We start from the raw sequence: 26,796 nt of genomic DNA, 5'->3' as shown, positions 1-26,796 counted from the left end.
ATGTCCCCTGGGTCTAGGTGGGGGTAGGGGGGATTAGTTTCACAGCTTAACACTGTTCCTGTATAGTGTTGTTACAGGTTGCAAGTCAAAAGCTCTCCTGGGCTCAAACTCCAGCACTCTGGCTTCTCTGTGTTTCCTTGCTGGGCAGGCATCAACATTTGCCCTGAAATCCTGGCTCCAGGGTCGTCATAGCTGAACCTCCTGGGTTTCAAAGATCTGAGATCTTAACAGGATCTGAAAAGGACAGTCCAAACAGACCAAGACTTCAGGCCTTTTTCTTGGGACTACAAGGCCTAATGGATGGGGTGTGAGGTAGAGAGGTGGCCCTTCCCTCCACCTAGCTTTGTGCATCGTGCCTATACTTGTGGGTAAATAAGACCTTCATCCACGGACACCATTGGAAAGAGAGTAAATGGCTGCCCCAGTCTGATAGTTTTTAAAAATTCAGTTTGTCCAGGCTACTTGGCCAATGGAATGAGGCTATTCCCACCCACAATGTAAGGTGTCTTCTCCCAGAAGCAGGTTCCTGGCATCTTCCACAAGGGTGCTTCCATCTTAGGTAATCTGGGCATACACCAAAGTTAAATTAACACACACAACAGAAGTTTATTTGAGTAGAGCAGGGAAAGAACAAGAAATAGAAATTTTTGAAATTTTTGAAAAATTAGGGGAGTATATTCTAAGAAACAATGGACAATGTCATTCAAGGGAGCAGATTTAAAATGATAGGTTTAAAGGGGACTGATCAGGAAATTCACCCAGTTAACTTTGATGAGCTTACAGGGCTTCAATCATTTGTTTAGGGTATCTGATTAGCACTTCCCCAGTACCCACTCATGGCTTATTAAGAGGATGGGGTGATTTCTGGTTGAGTTTTGGTGACTTGAACAGTCCACAGGTTGATTGGTTGGCTGGGACTTTTAATTTTATCCTACAGAAAATGCAGAAGATAAAAAGTCATTTTGCCTTTTAGGAGAAATTCAGGTCACAGGGAACACTGAGTTTGGGAAGGATTTTGTAGGAACCTGTTGGAGAGGTAGGGCTTCATTAAAATGTCAGGATGTTGTCCCATTAGTTTCTTCCAAAAGAAACTATCTTGAGTGCTTCATGTGTTTTCTATATTTGTGTATAGGTTTCTGAGTTCTGTGCATGTTGGGTGGGGAGAGAGTGTATGAAATAAAGAGAAACACTCCCTCTATGCTGGTCTGTGGAAGAAAGCAGCAGACTGGTATAGACTGGTATTGTTGTAGTTGTAAGCCATACAGAAGCTTCACAGCCCCATATAGTGAGATGTGATGGTCAGTGAGTGGGAGGTCTCCATTTTCTGTGTCTCTGTAATGTTGGAAAACACTACCACCAATATTTTAGTGAACACTCCCTCTATGCTGGTCTGTGGAAGAAAGCAGCAGACTGGTATAGACTGGTATTGTTGTAGTTGTAAGCCATACAGAAGCTTCACAGCCCCATATAGTGAGATGTGATGGTCAGTGAGTGGGAGGTCTCCATTTTCTGTGTCTCTGTAATGTTGGAAAACACTACCACCAATATTTTAGTGAACAAGTCTGAAGGCAGGATGCAGCCTGGGACCTAGGTATCGACAAGAGGAAAACAGGAAAGGTTGGGGGCAGACCTGGGAATTGTCTGTAGACCTTTCAGTTGAGAAACTGGTATCTGTAATAAGAATGAAGTTGAGGAGAGAAAGACAAAAAAGAACAGAAGAAATATAGTTGGAGAAGAGAGAAGAAATGACTCAGGATTCAGAGGAAGAAGGACAGTGGGAATGCTCTGTTATGCCTGGGGATTAGCCACTGGCTTTAGGACCCATTTGGAGAAAGTAGAAAAAAATGTGAAGGAGAATGTCTCGGGTGAAGTGTTTAGGTGGGATTGCTCACTGGTGTGGAGTGAGTAGTTATGAGGCCTTCTGTTTTGTTTCCCCATAGGCTGCCAAAAGACATGAGACCCTAACAAGCCTCAACTTAGAAAAGAAAGCTCGTTTGAGAAAGGAAGCAGAAGAAGCCCTGGAGTCCAAAACTGAGTAGAGGTTACAGACTTGAAGTGGTTTGATGGGTATTTAAAACTCAGCAAGAGCAGTGTGGCAGGCACATGCCTACCTGGCAGGGAATGTGTTGTGGGGAAACTATTGCATAAAAGTGTGACTTGTACCAGTGCCCTTTTGCTGTGTTCTGTAGTAGCATCAATAAACTGTCTCACCAAAACAGCTTGTCTAGTTTTTCACAACTGATCAGGGTTTGAACCAAACACAGCCCTTGACCATTTGAAAAACCAGAACAATAAAAGTGGTATGATTTAGCTCAAATACTCATTGTTCAGAGTTCTGGAAGATTTATGTTTTGTTCAAGGGCACAAGTATTATTTTTCTTTCACATCACATAAAAATATTTTATTATAGTTTTTAATGAAAAATCTGTGGGGCCTACTCTGTTTTGAGGTACCATTTTTCTGAGTACTCAGCAATGCGGCCCAGAGAGAGCTAGATGAGGACCAGCTGAAGGTCCTGTTAGGAAAATAATGATAAAAATATTTCTCCACTCAGCTTTTTTGCGCAGTCAAAACAGGAATCAGGTGTGCAACCTAAGCACAAGATGTGGTATCTGCGTTACACCCAAGCTGCTTGAGGATCCTAGAAGTTAGAGAGTAGTGGGTAATAGGCCAGCAGGAAAGGCCTTAGTCTTGTGATGATGTGCCACCAGAATTTGCAGAGACCTAGTTGTAAGTGACCAATTCCTACTCATCATCATCATCCATTGGAGAGCCTGCCACAGAGATAGCCGTGTACCTTCTCTTCCTGGTTTAGGAGCTCTCTCTGTCACTTCCTGAGTACAGAAGGACATAGCTAGTGAATAAGCCCAAGGAAAGAGTGGCTGAAACCAAGCCTTCTCTCCATTGGTCAGCGGCAGCTTATTTCCCATTACTCTGTAACTTCCAGGACCATCAAACAGCTTTGGGGGGCTTAAGCTGCACACCTGACTCTTACCTGCTTCCTTGTGCAAAAAATAAATCAGTTGTGAAATGTTTTCATAATTACCTTCTGGTATAAATAAATGGATTAACAGAAGTTTTTGCACTCTTCTTTTTCACACACACAGAATTTGACTTAAGGTACAATTATCTATTAAACATGTATGTATAATTTCCATTTTGAACATTTGCTATTTATTCTCACATACTTCCTGAGCATCATTTGGTAGATAACCTTTAACCATCACCCTAAAACTCAATTTTTCTTCACAAAGATTGAAACTAGAAATTATTTGGTATTATTGTTTTAGGACTGATAAGATATTTAGTTAAGATCACACATGATACATCGATAGCATCGCAGATGCATGTTCTTTTCCATTGACTCCTGTTTATTTTTTATTTAAATGTAATTTGACTTTGATTTCTTGCTACACTAAATATGAAAACTATTTTACCTTTGGCACTAATATATATATTTATAGATTAGAATGTTGCTGTCTTAAAAGATAAAGTATTTCTTGATAGAAGACTACCATTTAAAGTTCTTGAATCACATTATATCTTTACCTGAGCAATACATTTCTTGAAATAAATTTATTCTTTAAATTAAAAGTTCACAAGATGGCATTTTTTGGTTTTGTGTCTATTATACATCACTCATTCCCCCTCTAATAGTAAGGTGGAGTAACTTGAAATCAAAGAATGTAAAGATTCTGTTAGCTTTATTCTGCTGTTTGATGGAACAGGCCTGAGGAAGATTGCCTCATAGGCCTGAGAACCCACCCATTCTCCTTATAGGCAGAGCTCCCTTTTTATCCCTCTTGTCTCCACCCCTATTTCCTAAATGTTTTAGAAGGTTCTTCTTGTGACCATTTGCTTCTGCATGATATAACATTCCCCTGAGTATGAACATCATTCCCATGGTCAAAAACCTGTAGTGCCCACCTGTTCAATTAAATTTAAATTTGGCCTAGCATTATGTTCCTTCATTCTACCCACCTCCACTTTCACTAATCCAAACACATCATTCCTGGTATTCTTTTAGTAAACAACTTTCTGTACATCTTGTATTCATTTACTCTGTTCACCTCTCTGTCTATATATCGCACAGTGTTTTCTAGCTTTTATGCATTTATTAAGTACTTGCTATTCCAGTCTGTGTTAAGTGTTAGGAATACAAAGAAATGCTGCTCCTGCTCTCAAGGAGGTCACATTCTAACAAGAAAGAGAGGTTAAAAAAACAGCTTGAGATATATTACAGAATATATGAAGATAATCCCGGGACCAGAAAAGATTTCTTGCAGAAGGTTAGAGTTGAACCAAGTCTTGAAGGAGGCCAGGGAAATCCTTACATGGGACAATGCTTCTATAGCCTCTATCACCCGCAGGAACTGGGATTTCCAAGAGTGAGATATGACAGAAAAAGGGACTTGGTAGCAAGATGTATGAGAAAATAAAATAGAACTTGGTTAGAAGAGGGAACTCAAAATACGTACCTTAGAGTGTTTGGTTCTCTCAACAGGCAGAGATGATCTTTTTCCTTTGCATTTATACATCACTGTTTCCATGAGGAATAAAAAAAAAAGGAGGAATAAATAAGTATAAGGGCCATGAATAAAGAACAAAAGTCTAGAATAGTCTTTTTCTAAACTAAGGAAGAGAAAGGGAAGAGAAATCCTTTTTTAGAAAAGGCACAGAAAATGAAATTTTAAAAAAACCTAGCAAAACACTGCCAGGGAGGAGAAAGGGGGAGATTTTACTTGATTACTTAACTAACAGAAAATGAAAAGGGAAGAATTAGATAAATAGACAAAAGTGGGGAGTAGGGAAGGGACTACCTTAAGGAAAACTCCAAAACTAGGGAAAGGTGTTAAAAAGAGGAGGGAAGCAGAGGAGATTTAAAAGTGGGGGAAAGAGCCTGTGGGAACAGGGTTGCCTTAAAGTAAATTAAGTTAAAACAACAGGAGATAAAGTACTATCTTTACAGAAGAAGAGGGGGAATGTGTTCTAATTTGGGGGGAGGGGTTTCAAAAAATAAGGGAAAATATAAATGTAACTTGTAACCTTAATGTGAATGGATTAAATATTCCAATAAAATGAGATAGTGATGGAATGAATATGAAAGCAACCCCACAATCTGCTACTTATGAAAAACACATTGGAAAAAAAAAGACATACACAGAATAAAAATGAGGAGCTGGAATAAAATTTGTTATTTACCAGGCGATTCCAAAAAAGCAGGAGTTGCAATCATGCTTTCAGACAAAGCTGAATAAAAAATTAACAATATAAAAAGGAGAAAGGAAATTACCTTATGCTGAAAGGAACCATAGATAACAAACCAATATGAATATTAAACCTAGAGGCTCCAAAATAGCATCCAACTCCATAAAAGAAACATTAACTAAACTAAGAGTACATAACATAATAGTGGCAGAATATTTTAATGTCCCTGTCTCACTTTTGGATAAATCTAACAAAAATATAAACAAAAAAGAAATACAGACTTGAACAAATCACTGGCCAGACCAGAGCTAAAAGACTTAATGGCCTCTACTGAATGAATGACTAAAGAATGTATTTCTTGGCACCACGTGAGACTTTTACAAAAACTGACTGTGTTTTAGGGCACAGAGATATTATAAATAAATGTAAAAAAGAAGAAATTTTAAAGCGCTTCCTTTACAGATCATAACATAATAAACAGCAACCAGAGAGTACAAGCAAGAGACACAAATGGAGACTTAGCAATTAAATACTAAATAATGAATGAGGCAAAGAACAAATCATAGAATAAGTAGAGCAGAGCATTATATGAAAGAAAATGATAATGATGACACAACATACTAAAAATTTCTGGGATTATGTTAAAGCAGTCCTTGGGGAAAATTATATTCCTACAAACATATGCTAACAAAATAGAAAAGGAAAGGATTAATGACCTGAGTATACATTTTTAAAAATTAAGCTTGTAAATTAAACAAAAACCTAGTTCTTTGAAAAGACTAATAACATTGATAAATCTCTAACCAATCTAATTTTTAAAAGGTAGAAAATAAAAATTTAAAAATAGCAACTAAAGTGACATCACAGCAAACCCAACAGAATTAAAAAGAATTATCAGAAGCAAAGGCCATTCCTCAATACAAAAATCAAAGGTGATGAATAAACAATTCTTAAAAGAATAGCAAGATGTTAACCATAGGAAAGAATGTTCCAAATCACTAATAAGAGAAATGTAAGTTATTTAAAATTCTGAATTTCATCTCAAACTCTGAACATTAACAAAGATGAAAATAGTCAATGTTGGAAGCATTATGGGAGAACGTACACTGGTGTATTGCTGGCGAAGCTGTGAATCTGTACAACCATTTTGGAAATATGCAAATAAAGTGATTATAAATGTCCATACTGTGACCAGAAATTGGATTCCTGGACTTATATCACAAAGAAGCCATTGATAAAAAGAAGTCTCCATATACAACAAGATGTCTATAGCAGCATTTTTTGTAATAGCAAAGAATTGGGGAAAAAAACAGACACCCATCAATAGGGAAAGGCTAAACAAATTGTGGCACATGGATACAATGGATCATTACTATGGTATAAGAAATGATGAATGTGATGAATACAGAGAAGCATGGGAAGATATACACGGACTGATGCAAAGAAGTAAGCAGAGCCAAGTAAACAATATACACAATGACTTTAACAATGTAATCAGAAAGAACCACACACACAAACAAAAACAAAAAAGTGAATGTTATAAAACGACAATTTTAAGTATATCTCCAAAAAAAGAAATATAAGAGGAAACCCATACCTTACCTACAGAGTTAGGGAGGACCATGAGTATGGCTGCACAAAAGTATTGCCCATTAATGGATTGATTAGTTTTGGTTTTTCTTTTCTTTAAAAATATTATTTGTTATATAGGGTGGCTCTTTGGGAGCAGAGGGGAAGGCACATAGATAAATTTTGCTGATGTAAAAAAACAAAAGACAAAACTTTTTTTTTAAATGCCATATAGAGGACTTTACATTTGATCCTTAAGGTAATAGGAAGCCACTAGAGTTTGAATAGAAGAGTGATATGGCCAAAACTTCTCTTTAAAATCACTTTGGTAACTGAGTACAGGATGAATTAGTGTGGTGAAAGATATGAGGAAGGAAAAGGCATTCCTCCAGGACCTTACTTCCACTAGCTAAAAACTCATGTTTTTATAGTGTATTATGGTTTTAAAGGGCAGTTAGGTGGCACAGTGGATAGAGTACCAGGCCTGGAGGAAGGAAAACTGATTTTCCCGAGTTGAAATTGTCCTCAGGCACTCACTAGCTGTGTGACCCAGGGACAGTCACTTAACCCTATTTGCTTCAGTTTCCTTATCTGTAAAATGAGCTGGAGAAGGAAATGGCAAACCACTCCAGTATCTCTGCCAAGAAAACCCCAAGTGGAGTCACGAAGAGTCAGATATGACTAAAAAGACTGAACAACAACCAAAACACTTCCTTATCAGTGAAGCTAGGCAAATACTTGGAGATGTGGTTGAGCGACTTCTTACATCAAGTAGAGGCTGGACTAGATCTAGCTTTGAAATTCTAATTCTGTTGCAAATATATTACTCCCGTTTTACAGATGAAACAAAAACACCAGCTTAGGAAAGCTGTCTTGTCCAACATCCTAAGTTTATAATTCAGGAACCCAGGACCCAGAGAATCCTGTTCTATGGCTGATGTGATGGCAGAGCAGAAGATATTTAGGACTGCCTCTTGTACATAAGAGCTTAGAGTTGTGGTAACAGCCCATTTATCCACTTAATAAATGTCTAAGTATATGAGGGAAAGGACAAATTAAACCTGGTGTTACGGAAAGAATAGTGGATTTGAGATCAGAGAACCTGTATTTGAATGTATATTCAGACACAGACTTACTAGATAATAACAAAACCTACCTCATAGAGTTGTGACAATCAAATGAGAACATATTAAAAAGCACTTTGCCAATCTTAAACTACAGTTTAAGTACTGGCTATTATTATTTGCTTACTGTATGAAACCAAGTAACAACCTCTCTGGGCCTTGTTTTCCTCATTTTTTAAAGACAGTTTCTGACTCTCCCTAGGTGAACTCTAAGGTCCCTCCCGGCTGTACAGCCTACAGATAATGGAGAAAGGGGCAAACGGAATAATCAGCCCTATTTCACATGGTAAGAGCTGAGTTGGTACGTCTCTTTTTGAGATTCTCCCCAGAGGAACGAGGATCTCTATAATAGTGATGGTGTGGGGACGGTGTTTCTTAGTAACCATTATATTCAGTTTATGCTCCTAGAATGCCTCGCCCTCCACCCCCACCCCCCCACCCCCCCACCGCAGAAATGGGAAACAGCTGAATTATGATGACCTATTTAAACCCTAGGAGAAAAAAAAACCCCAATGTGGAATCTCCTCGAAGTTTTTCTCTGAGGGGGTACTTGCTAGCTTGTGACTCTGGGTAGGTCATTTAATCTATCTGACTTAGTTTCCTCAACTGTCAAATAGGGACAGTAGCAGCACCTGCCTTACAGGATCGATGTGGGGATCCAAGGAGATACAGTCTTCATAAAGCGCTTAGCACAGTGCTTGGCACATGGTAGACGCTGTATAGATGCTTATTCACTTCCCCAAGGAGAAAGACTGCTCACTTGGGCCAAGTGTCTCTTTCATCATAATTATTTAAAAATAAAACTTATTAGTGCTTATCTTTTTGCATCTGTGTGACTTCCCAATATTGCCCTCTCCATAGAATCGTCTCGTCAACAAAGGAAAAGTTACAAACTAGACATGGGCATAGGCAGCCTTACACTTCCACAGCACAGCTTATCTAGGTGAGAAGGGAAATATATTTTATTAGTCCTCTAGAATCAACATTGGTCAGTAGTGGCACAAAAAAAAAAACACAGCAGGACCCAGGACGGAGCTCCAGGACACAGTCATGCATTAGGGGTGAGGGAAGGACAAGCTGACAAGGAGTGGCCACCCAAGTAGGAAGAGTCTGGAGAGAGGTCATAAAAATCCAGGAAGGGGATGGTGTCTAGAAGGAGGGTATGCTCAAGAGTCAGATGCTGCAGGGAGGTCAATAAGCCTAAGGTACGGGGAAAGACCATCCAGCTTAGCCACCAAGAAATTATTGGTAGTGTCTTGGAGAAAGCAGCACCGGTTGAGTGATGAGATCAGAAGCTTCCAGAGTTGAAAAGTGAGTATAAGTTGTGAAAATGGAGGTGGGAGACAAGAGAGGAGGAATGAGGAAAGAATTGAGTAATGACTATTCTGGAATGTTAACTCCAAATTGTATTTTAATGTACTATCTTTTTCCTTGTTCAGGTTTCCCATACAGGTTACCTCGCATCATCTGGGAATGTTATTTGTCCTTTTTGAAGAGGACCAATGACATCAAAGGTGATATCTTGACTCAAGCGTGCATTGCAAGCAGAGTCACATAATCGTCAGCCTTGCTCTCTCTTCCAGAGTCATCTAAGTCCAACAGCAGGACAGAAGTCAAGATGTCTGGTGATGTCCTGGGAGGCAATGGATGATCTTGGAGTCTTTGATGCCTGACAAAGCCTTAAGCACTCCGTAGAGCCTACTTCAGCTGCCTTCATGGCGACTGGGACAAATGGTTCTCATCTGGGGAAGTCTTCACGTGCTTGGGGGACACTCCCCTAGCTCCTCAACTGATCTGAGGCCCATCTGTTACCCTCAACTTGATGTAGGCCATCTGCTGAGATGGTTCACCAGGGTATGGGCACAGCTTCTTGGAGACACAGGTGAAACTTGAATGCCAGTTAGACACCAAAGGTGGATGAGAAGCCCTGGGAAGGACTCGGCAGGCCCTCACATCAGAGGTACTAGTCCTTCTCGAACACCCCATAGTGTTGGAATAGAGTCATGTTGAAAGACATGGGGTAGGGGGAGGGGAGGAACCATGCTATTTTGGACATTTCTCTAGGCTAGAAATTCTTGTTTATAGAATAATGTTAAATAAAAGTGTTTCTGGCAGGCTTGTGCCTGAAACACAGTACAGTATTAATATTTTTTCATTTTCCCATTTTTTCAATATTTTCTTCTTTCTTTTCTTACTAGGGTGGGAGTCCTACTGCCATTTAAATCCCACCAGCCCTCTACAACGAATCACCCCACCTTCTCCACTTGTTCTGAATACTGCTAGAGGAAGCCAACGCTTAACAATGGCGCTCACTTCAGACTCGTTATCTCTTCTCAGCTGGGCCTTCACTGCTGCATGGCAAAAACGTTTATTCTTACTTGCTTAGAAGCCAGTTTAGCTAAAATATTCTAAAACTATCCTTGTCCTGCGACCTTGACACAAGTAAGTCATACCTTAGTACTCTCTCACTCTCCCTTTTCCACAGATTATACAGTCTCCAGCCCAAGAAGATGATAGCTAGCTATTAAGGCTGCTTAACATAAATGGCCCTTACTTTGCCTTGACGTTTACACTCTTGTTTGTCTGTTTTATGACAGGACTCTTTAAAATCCACACAGGGTGGAAAAGTTTGAATCTAATAGATATCCAGACACCTCTCCTTGTTTATTTCCTTTTTGTTGATGTACTGGAGGAGTGGGAGGGAGGGAAGGCAGGAAGGGAATAAGTATTTCTATGGCACCAGCTATGTGTCAGACACTTTGTTAATCACTTTACAAACATTATCTCATTTGATCCTCACAAGAGCTGGTTCCCAGGGTCACACAGCTAGTAAGTGTCTGAAGCCACATCTGAACTGAGGCCTTCCTTACTCTAGACCCAGCACTCCATCCACTATGCCACCTAGTGCCTACAAGTCACTTTGATCTTTTAAGGAGTGAGAATCACTTCTGAAAGAAGTTGTGCCCTGCCCCCAACCCCATCTTGACTAGCCATGTTTGTTTGTTTTTTTAAATTAAAATTTTTTTTTCAATTTTTAAATATCTATTTTCCATCCTTCCTAACTTTTCCCTCTCTTTTTAATGAATATGCATTATCAAGCAAAACATATTCCCACCTTGCCGATATCCCAAAATGTATGTCTTATTCAGCAAATTGAGTATATCACCTCTCTGTCAAAAGATAGGTAACATTCTTCGTTATTGGTTGTCTGGAATCATAGCTGATCCCTGAACTGACCAGAGATTTTAATTCTTTCATAATTGTTCCTTTTTATCATGTTGTTATTATTGTATAAGTAGTTCTCTGGTTCTTCTCACTTTACTCTGCAACAGTTTATAGAAGTCTTCTCAGGTTTCTCTAAAATCATCTCTTTTCTCATTTCTTACAGTACAGTAGTATTCCATTACGTCCCTTTGTTCAGCCATTCCCTAATTGGTAGACAAACTCTTAGTTTCCAGTACTTTGCCATCGCCAAAGAAGAGCTGGTATAAATATATTTTCCCCATATGGGTTCTTTTTTTTTTTTTTTTTTTTTACCTTTTTGGGGTATAGGCCTAGTAACAGTAGCATGGGATTAAATGGTATGTTTAGTTTGGTAACTTTTTTAGGCAGAGTTTGCTTTTCAGAATGGTCCCCACGAACATTTATCATTTTTCTTTTTTGTTAATTTTGCTTATTTGATGGATCTGAGATATAAAATCAGGTTTGTTTTAATTTTCATTTCCCTAATCATTGGTGATTTGGAGAATTTTTTCATTTGGCTTTTGATAGATTGGATATCTTACCTGGAGAACTACCTGTTCATATCCTTTGACCATTTATCAATTGGAGGATGGTTCTGATTAGTACAAACTTGGATCTGTTCCTTCTTCATTTTGGAAATGAGGCCTTATCAGAGAAATTTGCAGCCAAGACTTTTTTCCCCTTTCAGTTGTTTCCCTTCTAATCTTAGCTATATTGTTTTTGTTTGTACAAACAGTTTCTAATTTTATAATCTAAATTGGCCTCTTTATCATTTGTTTCATAATGAATTTTCTCCCTAGCCATAGATCTGAAAGGCAATTTCTACCTTGCTCCACTATTTTTTTATATTCTGTCAGGCTTTATGGCTAAGTCATATATTGGAGATTTTCATGATAAATGATGGAATTTCTGCCAAACTGCTTTCCAGTGTTCCTAGCAGTTTTTGTCAAATAAACCCAAATACCCCAGTAGGTGGAATCTTTGGGATTATTGAACAATAGGCTACCAGGTTCATTTGCTTCTATATGCTTACGCTTAATTTTTTCCATTGACTGACCTCTCTGTTTTTAAACCGGTACCAAATTATCTTGAAGACTACCACTTTGTATTATAGTTTGAGATCTGATACTGCTAGGCCTTCTTCCCACTTTTTTTTCCTTCCCTTTATTTCGCTTGAGATTCTTGAACTTTTGTTCCTCCAGATGAATTTCACTATAATTTTTCCTAGCTCTATAAAGTAATTTGATAGTTGTTTGTTTGATCTCCCCACTTACTATCTGCGCTTTCTCCCTTTCCCATCTTCCTTCTTATCCTTTCTTTCCCCTCTTTCAGTCTCTGCTGAATTGCGTATTTTCCATGGCTAAAATTATTTCTGTCATCACCCCCTTGTCATCCCCCAAGCCATTACCTCTCTCCTCTCTTTCACAGCTTAACCCTTAAGAAAAATCATCTCATTCACTGCCTCAGCACTGTTTCCTGAATCCCTTGTTATTCAGTCATTTCAGTCACATCCAATTCTTTGTGACCCCCTTTGGCAAAGACACTAGAGTACTTTGCCATTTCCTTCTCCAGTTCATTTTACAAATAAGGAAACTGAGACAAACAGGGTTAAGTGACTTGCCCAGGGTCACACAACTAGTGTCTGAAGCCAGATTTGAACTCAGGAAGATGACTCTTTCTGACTCCAGGCATGGCACTCTATTCACTGTGCTTCAGTCTGGTCATTTACCCCACCCCACTACTAAAACTATAGATTACCAGCAATTTCTTACCTGCTAAATTTAATGGCCTTATCTCTGTCCATATTTTCCTTCACCCCTTTGAAGGTTTTGAATCTATCAGTCCCTCCTTCCATGACACTGTTCTCTTCTGGTTTGTCTAGTCCCTGTCTGAACACTCTGCAGCAAAAATGTTGCAAATTTGAGTCCCATGCTGCCCAGAATAAATAAAAATACAACATAACATAAATAATGTTAATTGTTGGTTTTCTAAGTGAATGTGTAGCCAGCAGAGATCTATTTTCTATTTGGAATGACACCAGTGTCTACAACCTCCTTTGCTGGATCATCACCCCTCTACTGCCCCATGAGTTTGGGTGTTTCATAAAGCTTTATCCTGGGCCCTATTCTCTACCGTCTCTTGGTGATCTCTTTAGCAACTATGTGTTCAAGAAGCATCTTTTCATAGATGACTTCAAAGCCTTTTTTATATCCAGCACTAATCACCATCCTGAACTCCAGCCATGCATTGTCAAATGACTGTTGGATGTTTCCTCCTGGATCTTCCATTAGTATCTCAAACTTAGCATATGTAACACAGAATTCTTAACTTTTTCTAAATCTTGCCTTCCTCTAAAATCACCTATTTCTGTTGAGGGCACTACTATCCTCTCAGTGGCCAGAATTTATAACTTTGTAGTTATCCTTGAGTTTTTCCTTTCTCTCACCTCCCCGCTCCAACCTCCACAATCTTATCTGTTGCCAAATCTACATGTCTTGTATCTACCCTGCTTCTCTCCACTTAGTTTCTGATTTGGGGATGCTTTCCTTGTTCATTTCCTCCTCTTTCCAGAGTTTTTATTTTCCTTCAGGTTTTGCCATGTCCTCCATGAACCCTTATATCCATACCACTCCTACTGTCAATTCTTTGTCCGGCCACGAAAGTTACGTGTATGTTCTATTTTCCCAATAGGATATAAGCTTCTTGAGGGCAAGGAATGATTCATTTTTGGTTTTTGCATTTTCCTGGCACCTCTAATAGTCCCTTGCATATACTTTACGCTCAGGAAATGGTTGCCGAATTAGCACTAACAAGAGGAAAAAATTCTTCAAATAGCCAGAAGGAAGAAAGATGCCACTTATCAAAAAAAAAAAAAAAGTCCTATGAGATTTTTCTACAAGAATCATAAATTATGGAAAAACTGGAGCATGGAACATGTTATATATGAAATTTCAAAACGTGGCCCTAAAACCCAGAATTAGTTTTCTAACAAATCTAATAATTGTCAAAATAAAATATTGAGACTTATTGGTTGACCCCTTTAATACATGAATGAAAATTAAACATTTCAAAAGAATCTTCTGCAGTGAGATGAAGAAATAACTAAAGATCTGGTGTTTCAGAATGATAGCTGTATTTCAAATATGTCTAATGAATAGCACTTTTTTAAATTACTAAATGATAAAAATGGGCTTGGGAAAAATATGACAAACATGTATAAAGTACTGGATATTACACGTCAATTCATATTCATAGCTGCTACGGTTGGTAGGTAGCACAGTGCCAGCCTGGAGTGAGGAAGCCTCATCTTTCTGAATTCAAATATGGCCTCAGACACTGCGTGACCCTGGGCAAGTCACTTAATCCTGTTTGCCTCAGTTTCCTCATCTGTAAAATGAGAAATAAATGGCAAACTACTACAGTATCTTTGCCAAGGAATCCCTAAATGGGGTCACAAAGACTTGGACACAACTGAAAACAAGTGAACAACAACAACAAATATCCAAACTAGAACAGATCATTAAACAGGCATTACAAAAAATAAAAGACAAGTAAATTGGGGTTCTGTTGATCCCAGGGCAAAACTGCTTTTACTGTTAGGGAGGGCGGAGAGTTGAGTCTTAAAGATAAATTTATAGTGCTAATAGCATACATTTTAGAATTCTATTTAATGCTCTTTCATCAAGCTTGTTTAATAATAGAAATAAAATTAAGGTGTTATTACCTCAGTACCAATCAAATAACAAAAATGGATTGGAACTGATAATAACTAGCATTTACCTAGCACTTTAAAGATTTGTAAAGCAGATTATATATCATGTCTCGTTTGATCCTTATAACACTGGGAGGTAGGTATTATCATTAACTCCATTTTTTAGGTGAGGAAACTGAGGCAGACAGGTTAAGTGACAAGCTCATGATCGTATAACTAGTAAATATCTGAGACAGGATTTGAACTCAGGTCTTCCTGACTCCAGGTCTAGTGATCTGTCCACTGTACCACTTAGCTACCCATTACTTACTACCCCGTGAAAAGAAAAAGGATCACACAATGGCTTAAAAAAATATATAATTAATATGTTGTCTATAGGAAGCATCTGATACAAAAGTATGTATAAAGATTTAAAGTGAAAAAAGTAGATTAAAATTTATCAGGCTATGGCCAATTAAAGAAAACTGGGAGTTGCTTTGATAATACCTGAAAAATCAAATATTCAAGTTTAAAAGTATTAATAGAAACAAAGAAATTATACTATCTTTAAAAGTACCCTAGAAAATGAACTCCCTTTGACTTTGAACACCTGGGCACCAAATAGCATGGAAATTACATGTGTAAAGGAAAAGTTCCAATGCTGTTAGAAGAAATTGATAGAAAATTATAATAATAGACCATTTCAAGCCCCTGCTATCAGTATAATAAATTATAAACAAGAGGATAAATAAGAAAGAAGTTTTAGACTTGAAAAGGGTGCTGAACAAATTGGATTTAATATATATAATATGTATATATATATATGGAAATAACTTAATGGAATACGCAAGGAATATGCATTTTTTCCCCAAGAGCACATGGAATGTTCACAAAAATTGATCATGCCCTTAGATCACTGCTAAGTACATTTAGAAGACATAAGTTTTAAATACTACATTTATAGACCCACAGCACAGTAAAACTAGAAGTAAACAACAGTAGCATAAAAATTTATAAGGTTACATGGGCATCATAAAATAATTTATTAAACAATGCATAGGTCAAAGAATAAATTTAAAAATAGTAATAAATTACCTCATCACTAATGACAACAAAAATAAAATACTATATAGCAAAATTTATAGGCTTCAGCCAATGAATTACGAAAGCAAATTTATAGAAATGATTGGCTATAACAAGAGAAAGGAAGAAACAATAAGCAAGGCTGCATTTAAGGAAACTAGAATGGAATTTAAATATACTAAATGAAAACAAGAAGAAAATTAGTATGACAAGGTAGAAATTATTAAAATAGAAAAATAAAAGCCATTTGAAATGATAAGTAAAACCATATAGCTAAGTATTTTAAAAGAACCACAAAACTGATAATTAGTGGATTTAATTTTTTTAAAAGGACAGAACAATTTTTAAAATAAAAATGAAAGACTATATAAATACAGAAGAAATTAGAAAAATTATCAGATTATTATGAACAACATAATGTTAATAAATTTGAAAAATTTAAAGACTGAATATCTAAAGAAACATAAAATATCCAAAATATGAAATGGGAAATGAATAACCTAAATAGATCAACTTCAGAAGGAGAAATTAGGACATTAATAAACTGCCCTGTAAAAAAAAGCACCACAATCAATTGGCCTTATAAGCAAACTATTCTAAACCTTTAGACAACATGTAATCCCTATATACATAAAATATTTCTAAATAGAGATAAATATGGTATGCTACACAATTCTTTCCATTTGGAAAATATAATTTGATTCCCCAATCAATTAAAGTAAGCTTGAGAAATAAATACAGACTAATCACATTAATGACGATTGATGCAAAAATATTTAAAATTACACTGACAAATAGGATATAGCAATATGAGTATATATATGTATAAATTCATTATAGCAATGTAGGATTTATACCAGGAATGCAAGGATGGTTGCAAATATAATAAAGCATTTCAACAAAAATCATTAAAATTTTATCAATGGATGCAGAAAAGGCCTTTGATAAGAGAGAATATATTTATATTAAGATGTCATATAAGAATAAAAGGATTTTCCTTTATGTAGTTATTACATTATATGATAATGTAATTCAGAAAGTATTTGAAATTAAGAGCTAAGAGTAAATGCAATGGAGAAAAGACTCATTTCCACTCTATGAGACGTAGAGTAGTTTTGTTTAATAGCCATCACTACTATTTGACATGTAGTTTAAGACTAATAAGATATGAAAAATGAATAGGAATAAGAAACATTAACCACGAATCTAAACCATGTCTATTTTCAGTTGAAAGATTGTGTATCTCGATGATGATGATGATGGTGGTGGTGGTGGTGGTGGTAATGATAAAAGCTAGCATTTATGGAGCACTTTAAGGTTTGCAAAGCACTTTACAATATCTCATTCGATCCTCACAACAACCCGAAGAGGTAAATGCTTTCATGATTCCCATTTTATAGATGAGGAAACTGAAGCACACAGAGGCTAAGTGACTTGGTTAGAGTCACACAGCTAGCAAGTGGCTGAGGAAGTAGTTGAATTCATGTCATCCTGATTCCAAGTCTACTGCTCTATCTACATTGCTTCCAAGAGACTCAACAACAGGAATCTGAAGAAAAACTGAGTTTAGCAAGGTAGCAGGGTATAAGATAAACCCCTAAATAATTGACTTCTATATATCACTAACAAAAATCAAATAAGTTATGAAACAAATGGAAAAAATAATTAAAAACAGAACAATTTAATCAATTAAAAATAAAAAGCATTTGGACACTGAAGAGCATTACATGCAAAACAGGACAGAAAAAATATTTGCCATAAATACGTTGGATAAAAATTTGACATTCATAAAAATGGATATACATTTGTAAAAGTAGTATCTGTTTCCTAATTGACACATGATCAAATGACATAAACAGTTTTGAGAGGAAACATTTGTAAAATTATTCAAACTCTCTGAATCAGAAAAATTCACATGTAAAATTGACAAAAATGTTGAAAATGATAAGACTTAATGTTGATGGGAGTGTGAGAAAAGAAGTTTTATTTTATGGGACTTAGAGCCTTAAGAGTTCATTTAATCTCTCTTCATTTTAAAAATGAGGAAACTGGGGTCTTGAGAGATTAAATGATTTGGACAAAGTCACATTGTAATGTAATAAGTCGTAGAGCTAGAATTTAAGTCTGTATCTTTTAATGAATAAATTACAAACAATAATCACTATAAATAAAATTAATTAAGAGAGGCAAAGGTGGTAGTAGATTCAGCACCAGCCTAGGAATCAGGAAGGCCTGGGTTCAGTGTCATGGGTAACTCTTTATGATGATTAATTGAAAAGCAGGTGCTGACCTGCGTTGGTAGAGAGAATGTTCTCATCAAGAGTCAGTCAGTCATCCAGTCAACAAACATTTATTATTAGGCCAGGTAACTGTGCTAATCAATAGTCCCTGTCCTCAAGGGGCTCACAATCTAATGGGGAAGATAACATCCAAGAAAGAGGATAAAAAGGTGGGGGAGGGGAAGAAGGTACTGGGTTCAGGAGTGTGACAGAGAAGCCCCAAAACAGTGAAGCTGGTAGGAAATGAGATGACTGTGCAGGGCACCCCCTCCTGAAATGGAGGCTTGGAGCTCAGGCTGCTCCCTCCAATCAGAGGGTCCTATCAGAAGGGCAGAGGATACAGATGAGATGTGAATACCAATGCTGATCAGATCTTATAGGATGGTGAGCTTTCCCAAAGACGAGGTTTCTGGGGCATTATGGCATGTGCTCTGATGCCGTGATGGGGAAGTCCGAAGACATCCTAAAGCAGAATATGTCAGAAGTGGGATTTTAGCCATTTCTTCTTGTCTTGGAGGCCACATCTCTAACTGTTTGATAAGTATATGGGCAATTAACCTTGAAGCAAATTCTCTCAAAATCAGGGGCAAAATTAATTTTCTATCCTTTGTGGTCATGAGAAGAACAAGTATGGGGAACAACAATATTGGAAAATGGCATATTTAGGGCTAATGTTCTGTAGACTAAAATAGAATGGCAATGCCAAAATTAGTTGCTAAGATCTACATTGTGGAATTTATTAAATTTACCTAGTGTGGAAGTTTCTCCTCAGAATATAATTTCCTGATCTCTGTGACTATAATATACGTTGGTAGGAAACAGGTATTTTGTTTCAGAATTTAAGCTATAACTTGAGTTACCTACACCAGTGATATCACAGGTCTAGTCCAAAACAGAACAAAATAAAATTTTCTTTGAAACTACTGTCATTTAGATAAATGAAAATTTCTGGCCATAAAATTCATAATATGCATCATGCCAAGTCTTTATCAAGGTTCTTTATCATTCATTCTTACTCACTTTTCTCTCCTTCTGGCTCAACTTTTTAAATTTTGCATTATTTCAGAAAGCTCTTTCCAGATTTCTTTATATTCCTCACTCTTGTTTATCTTAATTGTGTTAAAGTATTTTATTATATTGATAACTGCTATTTAATCATTCTATTATTGAACATTTATGATTTCTAGTTTTTTGCAATTACAAATAATATTCCATGAAAATATTTGAATAGGAACTTCCTTGATATTGATTATGCATTCAGAATGTATTCACAACTATGGAATTATTAAAGTGTGTGATTATTTTTGTTCGTTTTGTTGCCATATTGTTTTCCAGAATTCTAGGAGTTTGTAATCCTACTAGTAATGAAGAAATTCACAAGCATTGGTTCATTAATTACTTTTCCAATCCAATGAATATGAGGTGGTACTGTAAAAGTATTTTAATTAGCATCTGTTTATTAATGATATTGGACTTTTTTCCTAAGTGATTATCATGGTTTTTTTTTTGTTTGAGAATTATCTATTTCTATCCTTTGAATATTTATTTATTGGGACTCAGGGTTGCCTTTATACATTTTAACAATACTTCATATATTTTAGAAGTTAAACTTTTTAAAAATTTGTCATATTTATCATAGTATCTCCAATCTGTTATTTTGCTCTTTATTATAGTCTTGATGCATTTGTTTAATAGAAACAGTCATCTCCATTCCATAACTTAAATAAATACATTATTCCATTTTATGAATCATTTTGTAGTTTTGGTTTTTTAAAAAAATGTTTTAACTGATTATTCAGCTTGAATCTAGGTCTTCTGATTCCAAATTCTCAATAATTTCCATTAGGAAAAAATGTCCTTTTGGACAATTATAAATTGGTGCCATCTATTTGGAGTGCAATCCGGTTATATATAATAAGATTACAAAACTAATCATACATTTTATCTCATCCCTTTTCTAGGCCTACACATAAATATATTGTCATAAAGGGTCAATCTGTCCAAAGTATTTTAGCTGCTTTATTTGTAATAGTGAAAAGTTGGAAACAACCTATGAAACCAAAGGTTAGAGTCAAAAAAAACCCCTGTATATCTATAATGGAACATTATTGAAGTACAAAAATACGAAATATGGAAATATGTAAGGACACATGAAGTAACAGAATGAAAACAATTAAAAGGATATACAGAATGACAGCTGTAAATTTTATGAATACATAGATGGACCACAAGCATCCCATCTCTCCCTTATCATTAATTTGGTTCTTTCTCTATGGTCTAAAAATATGCCCAGGTCCCCACCATCCTAAGAAGACCTTCTTCAAGATTTTCTCTTCAAATTGTCATTTTATAGCTCTCATTCTTTTCTCAAACTCCTAGAAAAAGGAGTGTCTATATTTGTGGCTTCCACAACTAATATTTCTAGTGCCTAGCACAGGGCCTGGCATGTAGTAGGACCTGATCAAAAGCTTGTTGATTAATTCTTCTTCCTTTCCTATAACCTTCTTAATCCTTTGTAATCTGGCTTTTGATTATATCATTCAGCTGAAACTGGTCTGTCCAAAGTCCCCAGTGATCTCTTATGTTCACTTCTTAATAATCTTCATCCTTCACCTCTGCAGCATTTGGTATGGTGAAACCACCTGGGCCTCCAGTATACTCTCTCCTATCTCTGTGGTTTTGGACACTGCTCTCTCTCGGTTCCTCTACCTATCTGATTGCTCCTTCTCAGGCTCTTTTTCTGGCCTACCATCTATATTCCACCTTACAAGTGAGACCGTGCCCCAAGGCCCCAAGTGGGAGCATGCCCCTCTTTTCTATCTCTGTATGCTCTTTCTTGGTGACCTCATCAGCATCCATGGGTTAAATTACCATCTCTACATAGATGACTCCAGTCCTGGTCTGTCTTTCTCTCTCTCTTTGGAGTTCCAGTCATGTATCACAGACTTTTGAACATTTCAAACTGCATGTCCCATAGGCATCTCAAATTCAGTAAGTTGACAACAGAACTCATATTTCTCCTGACAGTGAGGTGGTGAAGTAACTATAGAGTGCTGGACTTGGAATAGGGAAGACTTAAGTTCAAATCCAGCTTCAGCTGCTTGCCAGCTGTGTGACCCTGGGCAAGTCACTTAACTTTTATGTGCCTCAGTTTCTTCATGTGTAAAATGGGGGATAATAGCACCTACTTCCCAGGCTTGTGATAAGGAAGGATCAAATGAGCTAAAATAGTTGTAAAGTGTTTTGCAAACTTTAAAGAACTATACAAATGCTAGCTACTGTCATCAGTATTATTACTTCTCTGTCTAGGGCACTGCTATACTTCCAGTCACCCAGGTTTGCATCCTTGGTGTCATCCTTAACTATCTCTTCACTTACTCATCTCTTATCTGTCAGTTACAAAATCTTGTTTTCTTTCTTCATAGCATCTCTGGGATCTGTTTTTTCTCACATAGCCCCCACTTCAGTTCAGGTCCTCATGACCTCTCACTTGAATCACTGCAAACACCTCCTAACTGGTTCCCCTGCCTCAGGTTTCTCCCCAATCTAATCCATCCTTCACACAGCTGCAAAGATGATTTTCCTAGAGCGCAGGTATAATTGACCCTGACATTCCCCTAGTCAACACATCTCCTCCTCTTCCTATAATCACTCTGGCTTTCTGCAAGGCTCAACAAAAGCACAACCTGATCTCCCCAGCTGCTAGTGCCTTCCCCTTTAATTATGTTGTACACATTTGTATCTGCATATCCAAATACATAGGTACATGTGTTGTCTCCCCTTGGTAGATGGTAAGCAACTTGAGAACAGGATTTTCGCTTTTGTCTTTGTATCCTTGTACATGGTTGGCAATTAACATGTGGGCGTTGATAGATTGAAGGGAAAATAGCCAAGAAATTACACCTAATAATTTTTAAAGGTATAGTTTCTTTTATTAAAATGTAAAAAGTTCAGGTTTTATGGTTTATTTGGAATGTTATTCTTCATTTTGACTACTGGGCTGTATTTGTTGTGATTGTATCACAAAAAATAGTGGTCCACCAGCAAGTCCTGAAGATTGTTGCTGTGTCCATGGCACAACTACCCTGGTTAAATACCAGATCCTTGAGATATTGAAGTAATTCTCTTGGCTCCCTTGTCCAGAGATAGCAGCAGTCCAATGACGAACCCTAGACTTAGAATCTCTCAAGGTTTAAATCCTGCCTCTGAATTACTAAATGTCACTGTGGATGAGTCATTGAACCTCACAGTGCCTCAGACAACTCCCTAGGACTTAAGAACTAAACTGTGAATGAGGGTAATGACCTCATTGCTGAAGAAATCACAGATCTAAAATTGACTAAATATGGCTGGTTTGTACAAGGCTACACATGACAATGAATGGATTTTATACTCACATTTATAGCGATATTGCTGTTTGTCAAGGAACAACAGGAGCCTTCTCCAGCTTCCAGGAGAGTCTGCCTTATAATATGCTAATAGCATCATTGCAAAAGAAAAAAAATAATGATGGCTCTTTTCCAATTCATTACACAACCACAGCTATGCATCAGGTTTAGAGAAGGAAGGAACATAGGATCAACTAAAATCAACAGAAGAGGTGAGCCATTAGCCCACAAGAAGAACATTAAAATGGTAAGGAAAAGAACGTGCAGATGAAGGTGGAAAGCCGAGTGGCCAGAACCAAGAGAAGACTGTACAGAATTACTGTGGACAAACCCCAGGTGACATGGCCAAGAGCATCAAGTGGTCCATCAAGTTTCCAACTGATACTGAAGGAGATGGATCTGAATAAAACCCAGGCTGAGGCTCCTACTTCTCCAAGAACCTATGGAACTGGTAAGAAGCCAACTTAGCCTAAACCTGGGAGCAGAAAGAGGGTAAGATGGGTAGTGAGCTAGACATTCAGGTTAGAGTTGGGGCCTTCTGGAGAAAAGGAAAATTACACGGAGCCTCTAGGAGAAAGTTCTCAACTTGTACCGTGCTGTATAACCTGTTGTGCATTATTTACTTCATCTGTATATTGCTCAAGACTGCCTCGTACATTAGTAAACATCAGTTATGAACTCTGAACCTTCTGCAGTGGACACACAAGGGAGAGCAACTTCTGAAGAAAAAAGTGAGCAAAGGTAGGGATGTTAAGAATGTTAATGTAAATTCTACAAAAAAAAATTCTTTCCTTGTTGATTATTAATGGATGGCAGCAAATGGCATGGTGGGGATGGAACCTGGCTAGAAGATCTGTTTGCTCTATTTCATTTGAATGCTGTTTCACATGTCAATCCACTAGCACAGGACTTGGTCCTATCGATCAAACATAAGATGATTCAAGCTGGGTCATCAACAGTTGGCGGTGGGTGACCATGGACGAGCGTGGCATAGGGATCATAGTTATAGCAGGACAGACTGAGAGCTAGAATTTTGGGGGGAAGTCACTTACAGGTTATGGGAATGAGAGCTTAACAGAAATTTATAAAACTGATGAGAATACCAGTTGCCTGATGGGCAGGATTCATATGAGTTTTCAACATTGCAAGAAAATAAGAGTAACTGAGCCCAAATGCCTCCACTTAAGGCCTTACTGGGATTATGATTTGTTTTGATCTGGAGCTGCGATTCCATCGTGTACATAAATCCTCCATGCTATCAGGTACCCATAGTCAAAAAAGACTAGAACTGACAGATTAAGCAATTTACCTATGGTCACACAGTGGTATGTTACCAATCCATGACTTGAATCAAGGTCTTCCTGATTCCCCAAGCCAGCCTTCTTCTATCCCTTCCACTGTGCTGTCTCTAATAAATGAGCTCTTAGCAGTTCTGCTATTGGAGCTCCCGGAGTTCTGACAAACCTGTATTCTCATTACTGTTACATTCCATTGTGGGGGGAGAGAGGAGAAGATATCCCTTCAACAAAAATTGAATCTAGAAAATGCTCATAATTTGCTCTAGCAGCTGGAATGACCTGTTCATCTAGGCTGAATGTGAAATATATCGGATTGGCAATAATCAGAATTCAACTATCTTTTCCCCATTTTTCCTAGAAAGGCCTTTGGCACTGATGAAACTTTCAGAGGTTCATTCCTCTACCTCCAGTTGAAAGGTTGCCCTGACATTCCTCCAAACATAGATCTGTACTGACTGGAATAAAGCACTGTTCTGGCCCACTTCTTCCTAATCATGTTAGTCCTAACATAATTTACGAAGTGTTCCATGTATTCCTTGGTTATGCCTGACTGCCATATCCAACAGAATGCCTTATATATGCAGTGCAGGATGCACACCTCAGATCAAACACATCATCACATACCCAGACTTCACAGGCCCAGGCACAACTCAAATATAGTTAATGCTGAGGACTGACGTGAGTTGAACTTAGAATGAGATTCAGGTACATATCTACCAATGACAGAAAATGCAATCTAGATAATACCATGAAAGGCATACTAATACATTGACCTGGGTAAGGATGTTTGAAGAAACCAGAAAATGATTTCCACCAAGTTTACCATATAAAAGGGAAATGGGAGATGTGTTCAGGGCTTGCTTGCTCTTGCTACTGGAAGGCTAACGATGAATAAGAGACAATCAAGCATCACCTGCATGCCACCTATTCCAGGGAATCTTTGCGTACCACCCAACAAAAAAAAAAAAGCCATCGCCACCAGGTGTGCAATTTACCAGTGGTTCTCAAAATTTCCAGGCTGGAGGACAGTCAGAGGTGGGTACTGCTTTTGGGTACCTAGGCAGTGACTTAAGACTCTGTAGGCCTCCTAGGAAAAACAAAACAAAACAACCCTACCCTTGGAGGGAGATAACTTCTAACTCCCAGGCTATATGGAATTGCATTGCTATTAGTATTATGTCCTTTTTAGGGAGTTTCAGCCTATGCATCAGTCCTTGGCTATCATTAAATGCCTTTTAAAGTCCAATTTGTAATTCCAAAATCTATCAGTTATTTGTGTCCACTCCCCTCCCCAGCCCTGGGTTAATGCCTACAACTCAAGGATCCTGAGAAACTCCTTTCCCAACTCCATTTTCTTTTGAACTTCCCAGAGAGTCTTTGTATAATTATTTAGGAACCACATATTACCTGCTCCTCCCCAGTAGTCCCTCCAATAAGAGATACATGTAGAGTATAGAGCACTGGGTTCAGAGTCAGGAAGACCAGAATTCAAATCCAGCCTCAGATTTTGTGATAGTGTGATCCAGGGCAAGTCACTTAACCTGTTTGCCTCAGTTTCCTCAACTGTAAAATGGGGATCACAATAGCATCTATTTCGCAGGGTTACATCAAATGGGAAATCTGTTAAAGCACTTTGCACAGCCTGGCACATGTAGGCTTGATAAACAAATATTCCCTTCCCTCTGCCTGCCCCCCACCTTACTCTTTTCATGGCTAGTTTTCCCATACTGCACAAGTTCCACATAAACGTGATCTATAGCACTTTCCCTGGCCCACCACTCAGGCTTTCACCTGCTATGCTTTTACCTAACAGGCAGCTAAAGCCTACACTGGTTTTCATAAGTTATGAAAACCACAACTGACCCTTCAAAAGTTACTGGTGATCTTGAACTTTAGACAACAACCTGCTGCTTCTAGCTTTGTGCCATATAGTTGTGTAAAACCCTTTTAGGAAGAAATGAGGTAAGACCATTGCAACTGTGTAACAAGAAATTATAAGAATGAGAAGACAGTCCTTTCATTTTAGCTGTTCCTTAAATTGTAGCAAAAGGCTATACATATTAAAGAATTAATGCATTATTTTTTTTCAATAGCTTCATAGCCCCAAATTCTTGTTTTAATGCCATGACTTAGAGCTAAAAGGTGGCACTTTGTAACAGTAGTGTGCTGTAATTGATAAGAATTCTGGGTTCAAGGTTTGCTTCTAAGACTTACCAAGTTATATGTGACCAGGGCAAATTACTTAACTTCTCTGAGACTCAGTTACTCCACCTGTAAGATGGGGAAGAGTGCCTGTAGTACTTACCTACAGAGTTGTGGTGGAGTTGAAATGAAATCATGTACTTTGCAAACCTTAAAGCTATATAAATGTCAGGTTTTATTAACTGCCAAAACAAGCTTATGTCCTATTAATAGTATCCAATACATATTTGATAATTGACTCACTCATTTAATTATATAACTCCAGAATATTCCTGTCATATATTCTAAAGAGCAGCAGAGATAAGCTGTGTGACTATGGGCAAATCACCTAACTTGAACCTCATTTTCCTTATGTGTAAAATGGGGGACTGTTAAAGTCAAAGAAAACAATGTTCTGTAAATCTAAAAGCACTACACAAATGAGTTATTACATAAACCATTATTACATAAAATTTACTATACTGCACATCTCTTGAAAGGTATTGCACAAATACATTAAAAGCCTTTTAGCTGAGACCTCAGTAATAGGTTTCTGAGTCTTGCCTTTGGTTTCATAAGGGAGTCCATTGTAATTCCCCTTGTTTTAAGCATTTTGGGGTGATTTGGCCTCCTACTTCCGAGGCTGATCAATCCAGAGGGGTTTGGCCATGGCTTACTGTCTGAAATTGCTGGCACATCTCCATTGGCTTCTCCTAGGTCTCCCTATCCTCC

General features: G+C 37.5%; 1 protein-coding gene across 1 annotated transcript in view; it reads left to right on the top strand.

Annotated features, from left to right (window-relative positions):
• FAM162A (family with sequence similarity 162 member A) overlaps positions 1 to 3,597 on the top strand; it is a 39,214-nt gene extending 35,617 nt beyond the window's left edge. The window contains exon 5 of the mRNA XM_036745796.1: positions 1,941 to 3,597. Coding sequence (XP_036601691.1) covers positions 1,941 to 2,039 — 99 coding nt within the window. The 3' untranslated portion in view covers positions 2,040 to 3,597. The remainder of the gene's footprint in view (positions 1 to 1,940) is intronic.
• The last annotated feature ends 23,199 nt before the right edge of the window (positions 3,598 to 26,796 follow it).

Source organism: Trichosurus vulpecula, chromosome 2 (genome assembly GCF_011100635.1).
Source record: "Trichosurus vulpecula isolate mTriVul1 chromosome 2, mTriVul1.pri, whole genome shotgun sequence".
In the NCBI taxonomy this organism is placed as follows: domain Eukaryota; kingdom Metazoa; phylum Chordata; class Mammalia; order Diprotodontia; family Phalangeridae; genus Trichosurus; species Trichosurus vulpecula.
This window is presented reverse-complemented; position numbering and strand designations above follow the sequence as displayed.